Source organism: Betta splendens, chromosome 9 (genome assembly GCF_900634795.4).
Source record: "Betta splendens chromosome 9, fBetSpl5.4, whole genome shotgun sequence".
NCBI lineage: Eukaryota > Metazoa > Chordata > Actinopteri > Anabantiformes > Osphronemidae > Betta > Betta splendens.
This window is the reverse complement of record NC_040889.2, coordinates 14396342-14417055: the sequence shown is the minus strand read 5'-3', so window position 1 is coordinate 14417055 and position 20714 is coordinate 14396342. Positions and strand designations below refer to the sequence as shown.

At 38.1% G+C, this 20714-nt stretch overlaps 1 protein-coding gene across 4 annotated transcripts; it reads right to left on the bottom strand.

Annotated features, from left to right (window-relative positions):
• Positions 1-3424: 3424 nt before the first annotated feature.
• On the bottom strand, positions 3425-18477 carry hk2 (hexokinase 2). Of its 4 annotated transcripts, none has more exons than XM_029163088.3 (20): positions 18386-18477; positions 18162-18299; positions 17754-17804; positions 15808-15970; positions 15207-15355; positions 14682-14801; positions 14211-14306; positions 13975-14074; positions 12638-12821; positions 11637-11798; positions 11189-11422; positions 9845-10149; positions 8819-8967; positions 7622-7741; positions 7409-7504; positions 6733-6832; positions 6394-6577; positions 5128-5283; positions 4221-4457; positions 3425-4116 (listed from the first exon to the last, which is right to left on the bottom strand). In XM_029163088.3, exons 2-20 carry the CDS (start codon positions 18222-18224, stop codon positions 3972-3974), a joined length of 2814 nt encoding a protein of 937 aa, XP_029018921.1. In that variant the 5' UTR covers positions 18225-18299; positions 18386-18477; the 3' UTR covers positions 3425-3971. The 4 variants fall into 4 exon arrangements, with proteins under 4 accessions (XP_029018921.1, XP_029018922.1, XP_040928307.1 ...); XM_029163089.3 differs by having other exon boundaries at positions 18390-18405; XM_041072373.2 differs by having other exon boundaries at positions 18162-18429.
• Between the last annotated feature and the right edge of the window lie 2237 nt (positions 18478-20714).

Genomic DNA, 20714 nt, shown 5'->3' with positions numbered 1-20714 from the left:
CATCCATTGTGTTCACACGTACTGCACTCTATGTAGAAACACAGAGATAACAGCTAATATTTAGACTCTCACTGTGAAACCTTTATTTTCGAAAATTATGTTACCTATGTTAACTAATTAATTTTGTTTCATAAATCTATTTTGAGGAGAAGTCGCCACTGAGATTGTACTCATTATTGTTATTTGTAAAGTAAGTATTTAAATGTTGCTCTGTCATCAACTGGTGAGCGTGCAGAATTATGCAGCCCATTTTAACATTGTGGAACTAAACAGTCATGATAAAATCTATGAACAGTAACATTTTTAACATGTGGTTGGGTTAATGGCTGAGCCTTCAGTTGTGTGGTAAAATACACCTTCATTAGCAGTAAGATCTGTATTAATCGTACATGTAGGCACATTGAACATCTGCCCCTTTGTATCATACAACCAGCAAAGCATCTCACTAATTTATATGGCATCGGCTTCATTCACAGCCATTGTGGCATGTGCTATTCACAGAGATGGAAGCTCATTATAGTGAAGGTGGCGTTAAGAAAAACTAAAGAAGCATTAATTAAGCTGCAGAAAATTGAAAAGGAAAAATGTAAACATACGGCATTTAAAAAAAGGACCTGCTTGGGGCTCCAATGTCAACCTGACACATCCTGATAGCGGTGTGTAGAACCTCCAGGACTTACAAATGCGCAGACCTGTACAGATAAGGTCCCAAATGTCACAGTGCATGTCAGGATATAAACAGGCCCCAGTGTTCTAGGCAATAGCTACAGACCTCTGTGATAAAAAAGGTGTCAAATCTATATCAATGCCTACAAAAAAAGGCAATAACAAGATCCAGGCTACCAACATCTACGTCCTCCCAGTTACCAGCCAACCCACTGGTTCTCACTCTGTGGAAATACAATGAGTAAATTGTTGTTATCCTCAAGCTAAGCACTCAATTACATCACTGTAGTAAATGTTAGGTTTATATTCAGAAGGGAGTTGAAGATGTTTATTTCATCATCATGGCACAAAACCATAGGACGCATAAAACACAATAGTACAAGGTAAAAGAAAAAGGTGCAAACACTGAAGCAGTTCTTCTATTGGTAAGTAATTACAGTCACAGAATTTCAGCTTTAATTTGGTATAAAGCATAAAGCATTCATCAATACGGATGCTGGAACATTTTCTTTTTGTACATTTATTTTAGCTTATTTAGAAAAAAAGACAATAATTTCAATTGAATACAGAATGAAAGCAATAATGGCCAATTTTGGAGCGAGATGCGAGTTCTTGATGACAGTAACACTGTAACACCACATCATAACGATAATGATGAGGAACAGACAACGATAGAGAAGATAAAAGATTCTTGCAGAGCAACAGTATTTCCTTCTGATTAAGACATCCATATTTTCATAACTAGTGGATGCTTGTGTACTGTAAATAAACCTACAGTAAGACAGAAGTCAACTACAGTACAATAAAGCCCATGTAAAAACATCCCGTAGCCACTTAACCGCTTCTCAGCTTCACCTTTTTGCTTTCAGTTTGATCCCAGTACGACTCTCGATAATGGTGTGATTTCTCAGGCCAGACCGCAATGAACCCACAAGTTTTGATCTTGTCCACTCGTTTGATCCACAAATTAAAGTCATCACCACAACGTGCTTCTTTCCCCAACTGTACCTAGGCAAGCTGCTATCTTCTCAGTCCATGACAGATGAAAGAGACTTCTATTCGCGCCGTTGAGTCATCCAGACTGGATTATTGATACGCTCTCTTCTAAAGAATGAGACCTGATTACATCAGGTTCAGCTTCCCTCCACTGGCCTCTTACATAGTCAGACCAAACAGTGCTACTGATCACCTATACAATTTTAAAAGCCAGTGCTTTGTCATACTTCTCTGCTCTTTCACCCTGTACTCATACTTAATTTCCTGATGATCACTGCATCGTGGCGTTTGGTCGAATGTCAGCCACATTCTGTAACTTTGCTTTCTTTTCATTTGCACACGCGCTGGCATGCAGACTCTTCCTCTCTCTCTTGAGAATTCGATTGTGTGAATGTTGTGCAGTTTGGTTCCTGCCATCTGGAGGTACAGCCAAGTGGCTGCCCATTCTCCTTGATCACATTGTTGCTGCTTGTTTCATATAGTTTGTTTTCTCTCCCCATTCCCCCAAAGGATTAAGGCAGACGACCGCTCACCCTGAGCCTGGTTCTGCTGGAGTTTATTTTTTGTCTGAACACCGTCACCCAGTGCTTCCTCAGTGGGGAATGCTGGGTTGCTCTTTAAGATGATTATTATCATTTGGTGCTTTAAAAAGATAACTGAATTAGAGTCTAGCATTAGAGGTGTTGGTCATATATAATTAGAATGTCATCAAAAAGCTGATTTATCCATTCCATTTAAAAAGTGAAACATTATATTCATTACACACAGATAGATATATTTCAAATGTTAATTATTTTGATTGTGATGGTTATAACTGACAACTAATGAAAAACCCAAATTCTATAGTTTAGAAATGTAGAACATTACCAATACAGAGAAAGTATTTTTTAGAAATCTTGACCAACTGAAAAGCTTGAACATGAAAAGTATGAGCATGTACAGCACTCAGTACTTAGTTGGGCTCCTTTTGCCTGAATTGCTGCAGCAAAGCTGCATGGCATGGGGTTATCAGTCTGGTAGGTTTTCTATGGGGTTAAGGTCAGGCGAGTTTGCTGGCCCATTAAGAACAGGGATCCCGTGGTCCCTAAACCTGACACTGGTAGCTTTGGCACTGAGCGCAGGTGGAAACTCAAATCTGCATAAAGTTGGTCTGCAGCACGATGCATTAGGGGCTCTAAAACTTCCTGGTATATGGCTGCGTTGACCTTTGACCTCAGAAACGACAGTGGCCCAACCCCAGCAGATGACACTGTGCCCCAAACCATTGCTGAATGGTTGTGACACTGTTGTTGACACAAGGAATGCCACAGCTCAAACCCATGTCTTCATACGTCTGTGCATAGTCGTTCTTGAAGCACTGATTGCAGCTGCAGTCCACTCTTTGTGAATCTCCCCCACATTTTTGAATGGATTTGTTTCCCAATCCTCTCCAGGGTGCAGTTATCCCTATTGCTTGTCCACTTCTTTCCACCACGTCTTTCCCTTTGCCTCTCTCTTGATGTGCTTGGACACAGAGCTCTGAACAGCCAACCTCTTCTGCAATGACCTTCGGTGTCTTGCCTCCTTGTGCAAGGTGTCGAAGGTCGTCTTTTGGACAACTGTCCAGTCAGCAGTCTTCCCCATGATTGTGTAGCATACAGAGCTAGACAGAGACCATTTAGAGGCATTTAAAAGTTTTAAGAAATCAGTCTGTGTGTGATGAATCTTATATACAAGTTTAACTTTTTGAATGGAATTAGTAAAATAAATCTGTTTTATGATATTGTATCATCAAAAATATTTATTTATTTATTAGGAATAGGATTAAAAGATGGCTTCATACAGTGAGCTGTGAATGCATTTAAATGAAAAGCTTTAGTTCCCTCCTTCACTTCTAGTCTGTCCTGCTGTTCTGTACTTAGGCAAGTATTGTAAAAGAGTGCAACAATTATTTTAATGGAAGTTTTAAACACTCCAACATGAAGGCTTCATTCATTATCTTAAATACCAAAACAGTATTCTAATTAGTTTCAGTACATTTTGAATCAGAGGTGCTGAAATATATTTTATAACAAAAAAAATGATAGAATGGTTTAGCAACATAAATGCAAGTGCTTTCTAAGTATTTTGCTGCAATTTACAGAAATGGGAAAAACTGTAACAGCATTTAACAAAACAATTGTTTTGTCTTGTCTGCTCACCATAAATATGCCTATTAAAACAACTCAAGCACAAAATCAGCCCTATTACACACTTTAAGCTCTCGTCTCAGGTACAGGTGGACATAATAGATTATTGACCTAGTAAAAACATTTGTATAGGGCACCCATTCAGTGTTGCCCTTCACTCTTGACCCTGCAGGCCACAGCCGTGATCAGTGCTGCTCCCTTCCCGCTTCCATCCTCTGACTTGTGGAAGGTCACCTGACATTGTGGTGCCAAATCCTGCAGTGTTTCTTGCATGATGCTGGCAAAACTACACAGTAAGAAAGAGAGAATCCAAAAAATAATTTGTTTTAAGCAGCTAAAACAGGGCGTATTATACAATAAGTGAAGTAAAATGACACAAATGCATCTTACTGAGGGTGCGTCTTATAAAGGGTTCCATCCACTCCCACAGTGACGGACATCTGATTAAGGTTGCGGTTTTGTCGCATCCTGTCAACCACAGCAGCCAAACCAGCGCCACAGAGCTGAGCTGCACGGCGAGCAACCACACTGCACACTTCCTTTACCAGCACGCTGTCATCACAAGTGGAACTGGTGAGGCCCAGGTGCTGCAGAATTGAGCGGACCTGTCGCATGGCCAGGCGATCCCTTTGGGAAACAGAGTAACTGAACAATCAGAAACTGCTGTATCGGTGATGAAACAGGAATTATATTAACCTAACGGAGTAAGTGTTATACAAAAGCAGTGTCCCTGGCCGCAGTTTTATGAAACCCACACAAAATGAGCCTAGTCTTTTATGAAAGCCCAAATGCTTTTTTCAAATTAGCTGCTGCATGCTTGACTTCAGCCTACTGTATGTGTGAATTGTCCCTTTGATTTACGTGATCACAAACTATTGGTTAGGCCTTGAAATGCATGCACTGAGACATCCCACCTTTGACACCGCCAGAACTCTACAATTTTTCAACTTCACTTCTGCTTGACAGAATGGAAATTATTTTGTCTTTGTACCGTGTAAATGCATGGCTAATTTTATTTCAGTACACTGTTTTGAGGCATTTGCAGCATTGTTAGGTAACCCATTAGCATCAACACCATCATCACATCCACCTTATCTATTTTTATGTCAGAATTAACAATATGTGATGTTAAACCTCGCTACGCAATTGTGTAGGTTTGCAATGGCTCTTAACGACTCTGTTTCACTTTCGCAGCTTTGTGATTGTAAAATCTCATGGTCTCTATTTTTACCACACAGTTGCCATAGTGAATAAGGGTGAGCTAATGACAGAATGCACAATAGTGTACAACACTCACCTTTCGATCTGTGCAAGGAATTTCGTCTCAAAGATACCCCGGGTTTTTAGGCGCTCAGACATTTTGCCTCTGAACAGCAGGCCCTTAGTGGTGAAGTCTATGAGCACGTTCCTCACTATCTCGCCCAGGTACATTCCACTTATCATCTTTTCATACCTATATAAAAAAAGTTTGTATTAATGATAAAATTCTATCAATCATCATTCAAGCAGGTGTAGCTCAAAATGATTATGGCTTTAAACAAAGAAACTATTCTAACTATTTCTATTCTATTTGTAATTATTATAAAAGGTCTCACAAGAACCAGGCAAATATTGCATTGCACTGAAATATGCAACAAAAAAGGGGAGTTGAAGTGGCTCCATAACATGCTTCCCTTAATGACAATTGTAATTTTCTATATTATTGAGCAAAGTGTGTGAAGAATTAGATGGCATGGACAATGAGGCTTTTGAACACAACACATGGGCCTAAATATTGAGTGTTCAATGTGTTTTCTCACAAAAAGCTTAGGCTGAACGATGATCTCTTTCAGGCAACAGATTAAACAATCTCTGAACTTACAGTACGTAAAAATGGTCCAATAAAAACTGAGAGCTAGTGTTTTCTGTTGCTGCAAGTGAAATTCACAGTTACCACATTTAGTTTTCCCTAAACCTCCGTTCTCAAATACACCCCAGGTAGAATCTGTATCTCTGGTAAACATTTGAACTGGAAGCAAACTAATTAGTCCACAGCTGGCCAAGAGTGGGAGGTGTTGGTGGTTCATTGTTTCAGTGGTCGTCAGAAAAACAGCAGTAGGTTGGAGTCAGTTTAGATATGGACTCATTTCTTTTGTAGTCTATTCTCATTTGCTGCACACACTACTTTTGTTGGTACCATTGTTGCAGTGTTCTCTTTGATCTCCTCCAGCTTTTTGTTCTCTTTACAGCAGCTTCAATACCATTATAACTAAACTATTTTATTGACACTAGTGACAAAACTTTGTCAACATATTGTAATGTGTTAAGCAAATATGGGCCCTTATTCTTATAATATTGTATTTTAGAAAATCTTCTTTCTTATGGTTACAGGCAGGGCATGTTTGAGTATCAAAAATCTGAAATGTTTTAAATGTAACTGCCTGAAAAATATGTGAAAAGACAAACAACATGTTTCTTTCTCTGCAGTAAACGTCATGATCTAGTGTAGCTTATCATAGTTTAAGAAAAGTCAAAATATCCATTTAATGTCATTGGCTTTGCTGTAAAAAAATGTATCCTCTACCTTTGCTTCCCAGGGTAGTTAGAGCACTCATCAACAATGCGATCAAACTCTGTGCAGTAGTCATTCAGTTCACCGTTCTCTCCAAATGCTCCCCACTCAATGTTGACACACATTCGACCACGATCTCCCTCCACTAGTTCAATGTTTTTCATTTCCTCCATGTAGCAGACATTGGTTCCTGTGCCTGAGGTCAGTAAAGAGGTTTAACAACAGCAGAAACAAGCTTCAAACACATTTAAATAACAAAAACCACAAACACTACCTTTATCTCATCACAATTTATCTACGCAGAAACAGGCGGGCTTCCAGAATGCAAAGCTGGGGCTTAGACAGGCTTACCTACAATAAGTCCCACCTCACATTTGGGGTCCTCATAGCCACAAGTCATCATGGTTCCAACTGTATCGTTAACCACTGCCACAAAGTTTAGATCAAATTCCTGGAGGCAGTAGCAGAAACCTCAATGAGTATTTTTTTAAATTGATACTGACCTTATTAAAAAACATCAAACAATGGACAAAGGCAGTCATTACATATTAATCCATTTTTATATGTTTATATTATACTGTAGTATCCTAGTAAAAAATCACAAATCAAGAATTCCAGGTAACAAATTAATATAGTTATAAATATTTGTTTTACATATTAGATCATTGAAGTTTCAGATCTAAGGTTATTATATTATACAAAAACTACTGTTTAGTTTGCAATCATTTCTAAAAGGTGTCTAAGGTGTAGGTAAACACTGCCTCTGTTTTCACAAATTATATTATATTAGTTAACAGAGGAGGACACTTCCACAACCCATTTTAACCCTGGGCAGAATTCAGGTGTTCAAAATCCAATGTCTCGATTAAAGATTTGAAAACATTTTTGCAACTAAATAGAAAAAATCTATTTGTCTTTAAGGCAATTGTATATTTCTGTAAAATGTTTTTGTCACAAATGTAAACCTCACCCAACCGTTTACACAGGTACTTATTTTAGAGAATGTATTCTTAATGTGCACCCTCACCTGTCTGCGACGGACGGCATCTTTAAGCAATGTAACAACATCGTGGCCTTCACAGCCACTGGCTTTGAATCCCTTTGTCCACTTGAGAAGAATTCCCTGGTGAAATAAAAACAGCAATTTGTGAATTTAGAATCTCCAAATCAACCTACCCTATGCAGACGTGGTGGGAACACTCCCTTTATATACTTTCAAAGACTGTTACATCAGGCTTACCTGATCAAGTCTATTTTGATGACAGGGGAAGGAAAATGTGAAGCCAAGAGGTAAGGAAGCGCCTTTCATGCCCATGTACTCCAGGAAGGCAGCAATACAATCCACAATATGGTTGAAAAGCTGGCACAAAAGACAGGCAGAGCAGAAAAATTAACAGTTTCCAGTGTTTTTCATAACACATAACACTTTCACTGCAGAAATACTGATCAACAATTTCACAAATGTAGAGAAATCCATGTTCCTTCTTGTCCTTGAATCAGGCTCTTGAAGTACTGCATACAGTATAGGCAACTAGAGACTAGAGACATTGTGCATGAGCATAAGTGCAACAGTTAAGCTCGTAATCAAAATTAACATCCATCCACCATGTAAAACTGCTTATCATCTTAAGTGATGCAGAGGTGCTGGAACCTATCTCAGCTGTCATTAGGCACAAGGCATGCTACTCTATGGACAAATCATCAATCTACCATAGGGGCTCTCGCATTGAAACACTACATTCACACTTGTATGAAACTTAAAGGTCTTCAATTAGCCTTATTCTGGGTCTTTGGTCTGTGGAGCACCCAGAGGGAACCCACACGCAAGATGCAAACTCTACACAGAAAGGTGGTCAAACTTAAACCCAGAAGGATAAAGAATCCAATTAAAATAGAAAATTTCACTGCAGCCTCAGAAGCACGAGGTTCATCCTAAGGGACCCTGTTGTTAAAGTTGTCCTTCAAGAAGGAAATAAGTATGTAACGGTATCATGCTGGTAGGCTGCTTTTAGAAGAAGATTTAGATATTTATTTTAATTAACACCAGGGTGATTTTCATTATTAATTACTAGTGGGAGGAGTATGGAGGATATGTAATTCAATGGCTGTTCCACTGCTGTCTGAACCTGTATACCATAAGCTTAGGCAACCAAATATTTAATTTTATTTACATCAATTTCCATATGGCTACATCAAAGTCAGAAGAAAACAATCCTTTTTGCCACTAACTACAAACAATCACTCTAATGAATTTAGTTCTATTGTTATTCAATACATCAGGCAAAATTTTGGTTTCAGTTAAAATAAGCTCCACGTTTTTGTTAGATTTGCGTCAAACATAAAGAAAACTGATAACTACCCTAGCAAGCTCACATAGCAAGCTAATCTTTTCAGTTCCTTTAATCACTTATTGCATGAATATTGTGTGCTGTTTTACCTCTTCCCCTGTGCCCTGCATGGTCTCCTGAGGAATACTGTATATCTTGTGGTGCATGTCTACATTACGTCGCGTACCACTTCGAACTCGCACCAGCAACACCCGAAAGCTGGATCCCCCAAGGTCCAATGCCAAGAAGTCGCCATGCTCTGATAAGGAGAAGGAAAATAAGTATATAGAAAGACAGACAGGAAAAGATTACATTTTTTTACCCAGATGGACAAAATTGTTGGTAAATAAAATTGAAATAGTTTTCCTATTTGTTAAAGAAAAAAAACAGCAACAATGGTTATGGAAATAACTTGAAAACATCGTCTGTCCAAATAACTTTTGTCATGAATTTCAGTAGCTTCTTAACATGCATTGTGGTGAGTTACAGTCTAACTTTTTTATGATTTGTTTTGAACAGTGGTGTCCTCCTTTGACATCTCACATGGTCCACTTTGGCTCAAGCAACAATGGACAATGCGATCTGACACTCACCTTTAATTTCTTGGAGGTTGTTTAGGGCTCTTTGATTGCAGTTTGTCTCAATTTTCCTCTTGCGGTCACGTCCAGGGAAGTTGGCTACAGACCCCTGGACCTTAAACTTCTTAATACTAAGTGCATATGCTACCAATGATAATCTTTCTACAATTCTCCTTTGATTTCTGTGCTCTGTGTTCACTGTGGTACACACCATGTCAACAAACAACACTTACTCTCCTCACTACTCTACTCACCCTTTTAAAAGAGGCAGACTGGCGTGTGAAGACACCTGTGATGCTAATTAGAGGACAGACCTTTTTTTGTCTTGTCTCTGTGGTCAAACTGTTTTTCTAGGGCTACCATCATTGCCCAAGCCTGTTTTATTAGTTTGTTTTTTAAAACTATTCAGTTTAACCACAATTTAGAAGGAATGCTTGATTTTAATTAGTTATTTTTTAAAACTTTCGTCAGTTTCAAGTTATTTCCATGAACATCCTGGGGTTTTTCTTTCATTAACAGAGGGGTACCAACCAATTTTGTCCTTGCGTGTCCACCTACCTGTTCCATCTGGTGTAGATCTGACATAGGTGGGAAGCATTTTGACGCTTGCCTGCTCATGGGCGTTTTTGGACAGGCCTCGGTCCATCTCCTCACTCATTCGACTTTTCAGATTTAGCAGCTGCGCACGGCTCAGACGCAAGGTGTTGAGGATGCTCTGGCGCTCAGCATGTTGAGCGGCAAGGCGATATGCTACTGCTGTTACCATGGCTGCACCTTTCCCACTGCCAACCTGCGACTGCAAAAAACGCACATCACAGTCTGGCACAAGTCGCCGTACCATCTTGTGGAGCCTTCTGGAAAACCTTGGGAAAGAAGACATATTTTTTTAGGAGTTATTATCCCTTAATGCTGATTAATGCCACATAATTTGCCTATTAGTATAGTACAAGACTAAATATTAAACAAAGTATTTCAAAACTGTTGATAGCTTTTTCATTAAGCTTTACACATCTGATCCCCAAACCTACCATGGAATACTCTTTTTTTTATATTCAGAGTCAATGTCAACAAACTAGTGTACTTGTAAGCACTATTCTCATTGCTCATTATTTCAAAGTATCTGTGTGTGTCTTTATGTGTAAATTTGACTCTAAAAGAGAACTGCAACTTGAGACAAAGGATTCTTTAGACTACACCGTGCATCAGGTTTCTATCATACATTTTGTGTGGTAAAGGATAGCTTGTTGTGTTGACACTCTCTCTTAGGTCCCTCACTTGCCAGGCCATTTTGGTTTTGAAGCACATGCATGAATTTGAGCAGTCTTCAAATAACATTTTTACAGATTTAGTTTTTTGTGCCTGCCGATACTGATTCACAGGTATTTAGACTTGCATATAGGTCTATTTATACCTTTAGTCAGGTGATCACCATTTAAATTGTTGTGATTTGTATTTTGGTTAAAACTCTTGCTAGTGATTTAGGCAAGTAAGTAAGTCAAATGTGTTATTAATGCAATACATTATTTTTTGTCTTGGATTACTTTTAACATATTTTTACTAATAAATAGAGTGCTTTAATCTGTTGAATAATGTCTGAAAATTAAAATAAAATTGGCCTTTTCTTAGTGCATGAGAAAATCAAACTAATTTGAAATGTTGTTTATCTATTGAATAAATCAAAAGGCCACCTTTCATTGGATAAACAGGACTGAGAAGATAGCAGAATGTCAACAACAAATGAGAACACCTGACTTAATAGATAGTAAATTACTTGATTCATGTACTTTAGCTAACAAACAATTTCCCCGAAACTAAGAGACTGTTCAACTAAGCTCAACAGATCTGATTTATACAAGTGTGCATTTATGAAATACAGATACAGCCGTTTTCAAGAGGACTTACTCTGGGTGATTCTTGTAAACAGAACCATCCACTCCAATAGTGCTGCGCAACTTCTCGGCTGCCTTGTTATCCCGGATCTGTCGGAGGATGGCTACTAGAGAGGCAGCACACAAGTGTGCAGCACGTGTAGATATTATCTGACAGACTCTCTGAGTGCATATACAGTCTTCAACAGATGGCTCCAGACCCAGGCCTCGTAGCACCTTCTCAGCACTAACCAGACCTTCCTTGTCTCTGCGGGTAAAGTAGAAAATTATATCATTAGGTGTGCTTCTAAACATTATATGTTCAGGAACAAATGTAAACTATCCATTGGGCTTTTTGTGACTGTTTTACAGCATTCCAGTTCTATAGTAAGTAGAGGGCATTTGACTGCTGCTTAGAACATAACATTTTAACATTACGTCCTCAGTTGCTCAGTTGGTTAAATATACACACACAAACTAACTTGTCATTCTCTATTTCGTAGATGTACGCAGTGTTGAAGCTTCCAGTGGTTAAAAGCTCTGCTGTAGTCTTGCCATGGAACACCAGCTGCTCTTTGGCCATCCTCACCAGGATGAGACGGACCAGTTCCCCCATGTACATGCCACTGATCATCTTTTCAAACCTTAAAAAACATACATGTTTACAAAACATCCAGCTCAGCAGGGCAAACAACTAATTACTACTAACAGGTTCATCATCTACTAAGTAGATAGTCCTATGTTGTCTAGGTGTGAGGGGACACCTAATAATTTGATTTACAGTAGGAAATATGCTGCTAAGTGAGAGCACAGAGTCCACCTGGTGTTTATGAAGTTTCTCAACTGCATCCACATTTCAATCAACTGTGTATTTTCCTTGCCCAGGAGCTTCTCAGAACCTCTGTACACAATAAAGGTAGTTGTGGTAGTTGAATGGTGGGTAAGTGGTTTTATTTTGGTTTTCGGACAACCTTTACAGATTCTTTATAATCTATGTAAATTTGGGTTGCTTTAACATCTACATTAGTTTGTTTGCATGTAAATCAAATTCAAGTCTTGCCAAAGTTAATTTTCTATGGTGAAAATGAAGTAATCAGGTGCACGGCAACCTAAATGCGGTGCTAACGTAGATTTGTAACACAACATAATATCCTCTCAATAAATTTTGAGGATGATCCTGCATTGTTAAAGTGACACATTTTAAGGGGAAAAAAATCTACAAAAATGCTTTGGAAAAGATTTTACAAAATCATTCAAAGCAGAGGAAACATGAAAATGTGAAAACGCCCTCAGTTTCTTAAACTATATAGGTGTCCCAATAAACTAAGACAACAGTAACACAGTTATAGGAAGATGACATCTGGCGACTGCATAGAAAATTATGATTATATCTACAGGAGAATTAGAAATGATAAATAAAAAGGTCCAAGTTTCACACATGCACGTCAGCAGCTGAGCAAAGCAAGCAAAGCCAGACACTTACAGTTGTTTCCCAGGGTTTAGAGAGCCAGCATCTATTTCCCGGTCAATGTCAGTACGCAGGGAATCCAAGGCACCATCGTCTCCAAAGGCACCCCACTCTGTGTTAACGCACATCCGGCCCTCGTCGCCATCCAGCAGTTCAATGTTCCTCATCTGTTCCATGTAGCAGGCATTGGTCCCCGTTCCTTAAGGGAAGGTAATTACCACAATAAATAGTCAGTCAGTTACCATTCAAGCGTTATACACAGTATAACAAAAAATACCCACTGTGTCTTCCATTCATGTTCCAATCCTATGAATCATTTGTCACCAGTCTTTGAAAGCATTCAGACCCTCCAACTGTGGCTGTACCCTGAGCCAAGAAATTATGAACCCACTTTAGCTAATCTTTGGCCTAAATTTTCTATGAAACAAGTAATGTTCAGTGATACCTGCTGCTGCTTGCCAGGCTATAGTTTGTGAACATCACTTTACAGCTGTCCAGAACAACTCAAATATAAGAGTTTTGAGGTAACTACCAGAAAACCACAGAAAAAGATATGCAAGAACTACTGAAGGCACGGTAGCTTCCCTATTTCAATCAAGTGAATCAATGCTGCATTAGTGTCTATGCTGGGAAATAGGACAATGGCATGTCCTTGACGCTTTGTCCTGTGTCATTACTTAGGCAAAAGCAGGTCTGACCAATATCATTCACTGCCAGTCAGAATACAATGTCTGGCTGAGACTCTCAAAAATGGAATATTAGTGTTATTATGTTGTACAGTATGAAAGGCTAGAGTTTCTACAACAACTGAAAAAGATAATCAAAAATACAGACCAAAAACACACAAAACCTTAACTCACAAAAGAAACCAAACTCAACACTACTTTTCAGGCAATCAAGCAGTCACACAATTCATCTGTACTATAATTTGTACCAATTTAGAACAGTGCAGGTACAATTTCAGTTTTCAATGGTAGTTGGTAAAGTGCAACTCAGAGTGCCAATTTGGCACCATGTTAAAAAGTACAATGGTTTAGTATCATTTCCAGATTCCAGCATCAGTAAAATTGTGGGGCTCCTGTTTGTCATGCATGCTGTTCAATACAGTAGTCAATATAGAGATGGAGAACTTGGTGGATGTTTCAAAATGTATTGACGTCCATCTGGAGTCTTTTTCTTTTCTTGATTATTCTTTAATCTCAGTTGACTACATGTATCTTTTTAAGGCAAAAGTTTTGAATTCAAAAATAAATACATTCTTTGGCTATCACTCAGTTTGGGGAATTAAACCACTAAAACACTTGCTGATGTTCTTATCATTTTATTTACATTCTCTGTTAGATGGGACTTACCTACAATTAGGCCAATTTCACAGTGCTGATCATCATACCCACAGGTCATCATGGTTCCAACTGTGTCATTGATAACTGCCACAACGTCAATGTCAAAGTCCTGCAATTTCATTTAAGATAAGGAGGATATATATAGATGTATATATATATAGATACACACACACGCACTCACGCACACACACACACACACACACACACAGAGCATAGGTGGACCATGACAGCATTTAAACACATACCCCTCTATTTTTAATGGATTTTCTCAGAAGGCTGACCACATCCCTTCCCTCTACTCCACTTGACCTAAATCTCTTGGTCCAAGATATCAAAACACTCTGCAAACAAAAAAGTAAAAAGAAGAAGAAGAACTGAGATTGTCATACAATGTCATAATAAACATTACCAACACACCATTCTGATTATGTACCTGTAGACATATAGTATCTCACTTATTAAAAATCTGGCCAATATGAAATATGAAAATTTGCAATGGTAATTAAGGTTTACTCTTAAGTGACATGCACAAGACCCACATTACATCACATGACAGCTTTTTAAAGATCAATTTATTGCATTTTTAGAAGGTTATGATGTCATAAATTAATATTAATAAACATCATCTGTATTATTTGCAGACATCAAATATATAGAAAATTACAACTATTTTTTTGGTATAGTTCAGATATTACCTGACCCTCTGCATTACTCACCTCATCCAACTTGGTCTGCTGACAAGGAAAAGAAAAGGTGAAACCCAGAGGAAGCTTTTTATCCTTTATGTCCATCTTCTCCATGAAATTAGCCAGACAATCAACTATGTGGTCAAACAACTAAAAGGAAAGAGAAAGGTCATTTCTTATTAACCAGTAATTTCAGTGTAGTGTGCAAAAGAGTGTGTGTTCAAAAGAGAGAAAGTTAACGGGGGTATGGAGCCAAACAAGGCAAGTCACTGGTGATGAAGGATAAGATTGCAAAACAAGAGTTTTAAGATTTTTTTTTTTAATTTAGGATGGATAGTTCTTGCTGAAACTGAAATGGTATATAAGGCAAATGCTCTCCAGCCCTGATGTCAGTAGCGTGTGCCTGTTCTTCACACAGACTATATCGCTTTGATACACGCGCGCACACACAAAGATTTTGACTCTTTACATCTCAAACAAAGCACAAAATCCAGCGTTTGAATAATACAACTTCAATATACCTATCAGGCCTTATGACCTTCCTATGTTTCTTACCTCAGTACCGCTGCCTTTCATCATGGTTTCAGGAATGTCATAAATCTGATTTTCCATTTCCACCTTTTGCTCGCCATTGCCCTTAACTTTGACCAGGAGCACTCTGAAGTTAGATCCACCAAGGTCAAGAGCCAGGAATTCACCTTGTTCTTTGAACAAAAACAAAAACAAAACGTGAATACATAGGGTACCACAAACTACACAGCCATTGTCCTGCAACTGACGTGATGTCCCACATCAAGCACTATGCAACTGTGACCCTCATCTTTTCACATTCTTCAAATATGTAAATTTATTAAATCAGTAGGTCTTCTTTTAATTTTATTTTTAAGCTATTTAGTTTAATTTGTGGCTCTTACTTGTTCAAGACATGTCGCAAGCTGAATTCAAGTCTTTATGACATTAAAAATAGTATTTCTTAAGCTTATTAGTAACAGGTTTCATAAATTAACTGATAAGAGCCATTGTCACATGTACAACAAATATGTTAAGAGTTGTACTGTATTGTTACACATGGTAAATTTTTGCAATATGAACAAAAAAATAAACCCTTTAAGCAGAAATGGGTTAGTTCTTTAATGGGTTAAAACGAGAGTTTTACCTGTCCCGTCAGGGGTGGAGCGCACAAATGTGGGCAACATTTTGACAACAGCTGCAGGGTTGGTATCTCTGCACAGGCCTTTGTCCATCTCCCGCCGAAATTGTATTGACACGTCCATCAAAGTTTGATCTGACAGCTGAAAATGATGCAGGAACTTGTCCACCTGAACAATTTTTGGGAAGAAAAAAACATTTATATTAAAGTGACAAACCCTTGCTACTGATTTTATATGTTAAAACTTTGAAACAATGTCTTAATGTGCTACATAATGACAAAGCTACAATGACAGTGATGACACAAAAATATCATTAAAGACATTGTGAACCTGAGGTTGACGTAAACCTGAAATGTGGATATTGATCTTTTTAACATAACATTAAATAGAATTTAATGCTGCAGTGTTGTTCAACACAGGATACATAAAAAAAGCTTTGTTCCCTTATTTTTATCCTGTTCTTACAGTACATGTCAAAAAAGAACAATATACTCTAATGTGCAGTTGTTGCTTCATAAAATTTAGGCTTGCAAAATGTTGAAAGGCTATTATTATTAAGTAAAAAAATAATAGCATATTTTAACATATGGTAATTTTAGGGTTAAATGTGTCAGTTTTCTGGTTAGAAGATTAGGAATGAAAAAATATGAAGCCTCACGGAGCCCTAACCCCTCAGATGAAATTATTAAAAGCACATTAGTCATGCAGTTTGAGCAAAGTATATAAAAGTAAACTCCAGAAAGTGCAAAATGTGGCACTACAAGATATTGTACTGACGTTTTCTGCAGCTCCAGAATCTGTTTGTCAAACTGTATGATTACAGTACAGTGGAAGCAAGAAAAGAAATGTATTGACTTTAGAACACATGAGTTTTTTTAATTCGGGTACATTAATGAAGACTGTAATGTAACATGTACTGTAAGAACTCAAACTGCAGATAATGCAGTGGAAGGTAGGAGTCACAAAGATACTACAAAAAAAGAGAATGATCTTATTATTAATATGTCTCTCTCTGTCTGTCTCGCTAAGAGAGAGTGTTATAAAAGAAATATACAGTTCAATTTATTTATTTATTTAAAAATATGATTTAGAGCAATGGACTGCATCAAATTGCCTCATTTTTATGAAGGCACATTTTTCTTTCCCTTCCTGTTCAACAAATGCTATATATTCTAATCCATGTGAGCCAACTACGATCAGCTAAGTGTATCTATAGCTAAGCATATTCTCATTTGCCTGCCTTGTTGGTCCCAAACAAAACAAAAAACCACTAATCAGCGATACCCAAAATACGTGATTACGCAAACCTCACTATAATATCTAGGGAGTTAAATTACTTCAGTTGAAGAATACAACTGAAAGCCAGCGCACTGTGGAATTAGTGCTCACCTTTAGACTTGGTTGTTGTTGTGAATTTTTTCAAACTGCAAATTATATTCTATAATAATAAAGCATAATGCACTATATAATTATATTTGCAGGATCAGCAATTAATGCATATATAATACAAAGTGACAATTTTACTGTGAAGATGAAACTACTGGTATACTGCCAATTATGTTAGAGAGCTAATTGTCCTTCAAGACAATTAATAATACATGTTTCAGCTTCTTATGATATAGCACTGAAATTGCACAAATAATAGACATCTTTACAATACTGCATATGATTTATGCTTCTCCAAATCCTTGTTGTATGCATGCTTAGTACCAGGTAACTGGGTTGTGTAAATGGAATGAAGCCATTGTTAATGTGTTTTGTGGCTGATGATGTAAGAAATCTTATTTCGTATAATCACCTTAATCAAAGCATCTGAAGACTGAAAAGGAACTCGGATATCGTTTACACACAGAAATGAGAAGAGCAGCTTTAGGTCCTATATATATTTTTTTATGCAGACAATCAGGATCTTTTGATATTTGGTGGTCTATAGACAATCGTTGTGACTCACATGAAGGCTACAGTAGACGAACGGGGACCAACTGATACAAGTCAAAATATCCTATGAAAGAAAACAACAGTGCCTCCTTTGCTAGGTTTCATACGTCACGGATAGCATACGTTCAAACTTTATAAAAATCTCAGGTTTAATATTACAACATTGTGTATAAAAGAGTTACTAAAGAATCGCCGTGCAGTTTAATTACTTTAACTTAGCAATACAGGTGAACACACAGGTGAGGAATTCGGTGTCAGTGAGGAGACGGAAACGACAGGGTTCATAAAAGCTAGTACCGGGCCGCCGACTCTGACCCTTGTTTATACTTTTACACAAAGGACAGCAAATTCGACTGCTTTGAGGATAACACGCCAGACGTCATTGAAACAAACTCAGTCGTGTATTTACACCATTACTCACTTTATGTGCTTGGTCATCATGGAGTTCCGTGCAGTAGTTAGCCAGAAGACTTGAGGCTAACATCGTCACTTAGTGATGTGTGGCGGCTAACTCTGCACTGCTTTAGACTTGCACAAAGTGTTTCTCTAAGATCCCCGTCTGTAAAAAAATACAACGAAAAAACAGCCGTTTGTTTTCCCGTCTCAAACTTATAGTTTAAAAGTGTCGTTACAATGGAGTCTAACCAACTTCCAGCTTCCTTGACTGAGTTGCTCGATGACGTCAACCGAGTTGGTGGCGGTGATTGGCTGGAGAGAAGGTGGGGCGTGACCCCTCTTTTTCCCTGTGGTATCTTCAGTGGATGTTGGCGAGTATATACACAACAGGCCTAGTGATTATGATTATGTTTACATATTGGTAGAGATCGAGATATTTCACCTTCACTAAGATGTCTGTAAAAACAAATAGCAAAGTCATACTGACTCTAACTACTACTACTGATAAGTTTCTATTTTTATTTCTCAAAATTAGGACCTCTATTCTTAATGTAGTATTTGTGACATTAATGCAAATATCTCTAAATACAGTGTATTTTTGTGTAGCCACATTCTACTACATTAACACTATTGTTATTATATTATATTATATTCTGCAGATGTTCTTGTGCTGCCTGGAGCAGCGTGTGACTAAAGCTTCTACTACAAAATAACAGGTCAAGCAGGAATTCCTTATTCTAGCATATCTGTATGCCTGTCACTTTCATCTTGAATCAGCTGAAAGCATGCCAAGAAGGCCCCTTGTGGTGTAATAACCAGTGAGCCACGTATCACATGAATGAATATTTATAGCCTGAGCTTTAAAGTTGGGTACGGTCACAGGGTGCATGAAAGAAGTAGGAAAATGGTTTGCTCTTGTCAGGCTGAAATGCATCAAACAGAAATTTGTATTTTATATTTTTCTCTGATGAAGCTACACTAAACTGTTTTTTATATTATGAAGAAAAGATTAGGAGGCTACAGCACCCAAGTCCATCCATCCATCCATCTTCTATATCGCTTAATCCCATACATGGGGTCGCAGGGGGGCTGGATGGGGGCCTCTCCCAGCTGGCTATGGGCGAGGGGCGAGATACACCCTGGACAGGTCGCCAGTCCATCACAGGGCCACACATATACAAACAACCATTCACACCCACACTCACACCTACGGGCAATTTAGAGTGACCAATTAACCTAACGCATGTTTTTGGACCGTGGGAGGAAGCCGGAGAACCCACGCAAACACAAGGAGAACATGCAAACTCCACACAGAAAAGCACCTGGTCCGCCTCTGGGACTCGAACCCAGGAAGCGCCCAAGTCTTCCCTAATCAATCAGTGTGAGGTATGTTATGGTACAAAATAACTCATTATGACATTTCACTTATGATAGCAATGTTTTAATTATGAGTGGCTTCTACTCTACTTTTACCTTTTTATTTGAATTCCTGCCTGCCTCTGATGCTTTGTCTCCCACTCCAGCCTCCTGTCTGTGACTTTACCTGGTCATCAGGTTCAAATGGCCCAATCTATCTAGGTATCACGTAGAATGAAGACATAAAAAAAAACCAATATCGCAAAGGCATCTATCCTCGTAATTAACAGTCTACCTGCAGTGGAATCAAATAAGCAGAAGCAAAAACATGCCATTCTACAGTATATCCTAGAAACTGTGTGTTCTATTTATTTATTTAAGATATGTGAATGCAGGTCAGGATGACGAGTAGCTATTAGCATGTCAAATGATTTTTGACAAATTAATGTAAAAACAATGTCTACTCTTCAGGTAGAAACAGCAGGGCAAGAGTTTTCTGTCATTCTCAGGTACGCCTTGATTGTGAACCTTCATCATCAGGGACATAATGTTTTACTGTAACTGCTTAGAACTGGAGATGCAATGTTACAGAATCTGGGATGTTGTCTCTTACTTAACTATACTCAGTGAATCACTGTAGTGATTGTGCCTCTTGACGTTATGGGCTGTCATTTGCTGATATAATGGTCTCTGTTTGTTACCTTTGCGGTCTCATCATGTGACAATGTATAATATAAATTAATGAAATGTGTTCAGGGAAACGCCTTTATTGTGAAACACAGTGAGTTATTGAACATATTGGACAATCAAGAGCACAGATCAGACAAAGTGTCAAGTCAGTTACATGTATCTGTTTTGCAGGAGATGGAGCAAATATTTCAGTGGTCTAATAATAACATTTACTGTAAACCATTGCTCATTACTGTTGGTGTACAATTCTGACAATTGACAGGTTTACAATACTTTGAAACTGAAAACAACACTCTCTGTTGGAGATGTCAGTGCAAATCAAGTAATAATCATAATATTCCACTGCAAAGCATCACTGGATGATGTTGAGAAAATGGTTTCTGACCCACAGAAAAAGGCTTTTAGGATTTTTCCCCCAAGATGCTTGTGGAAACTAAGACACATGCATTCAAAGCAAGATCAGGCAGATCAAAAGTCACCAAACCACCAGAAAATCAATAAATCAAGGTTAGTTAGGTGAAATATCTCAATA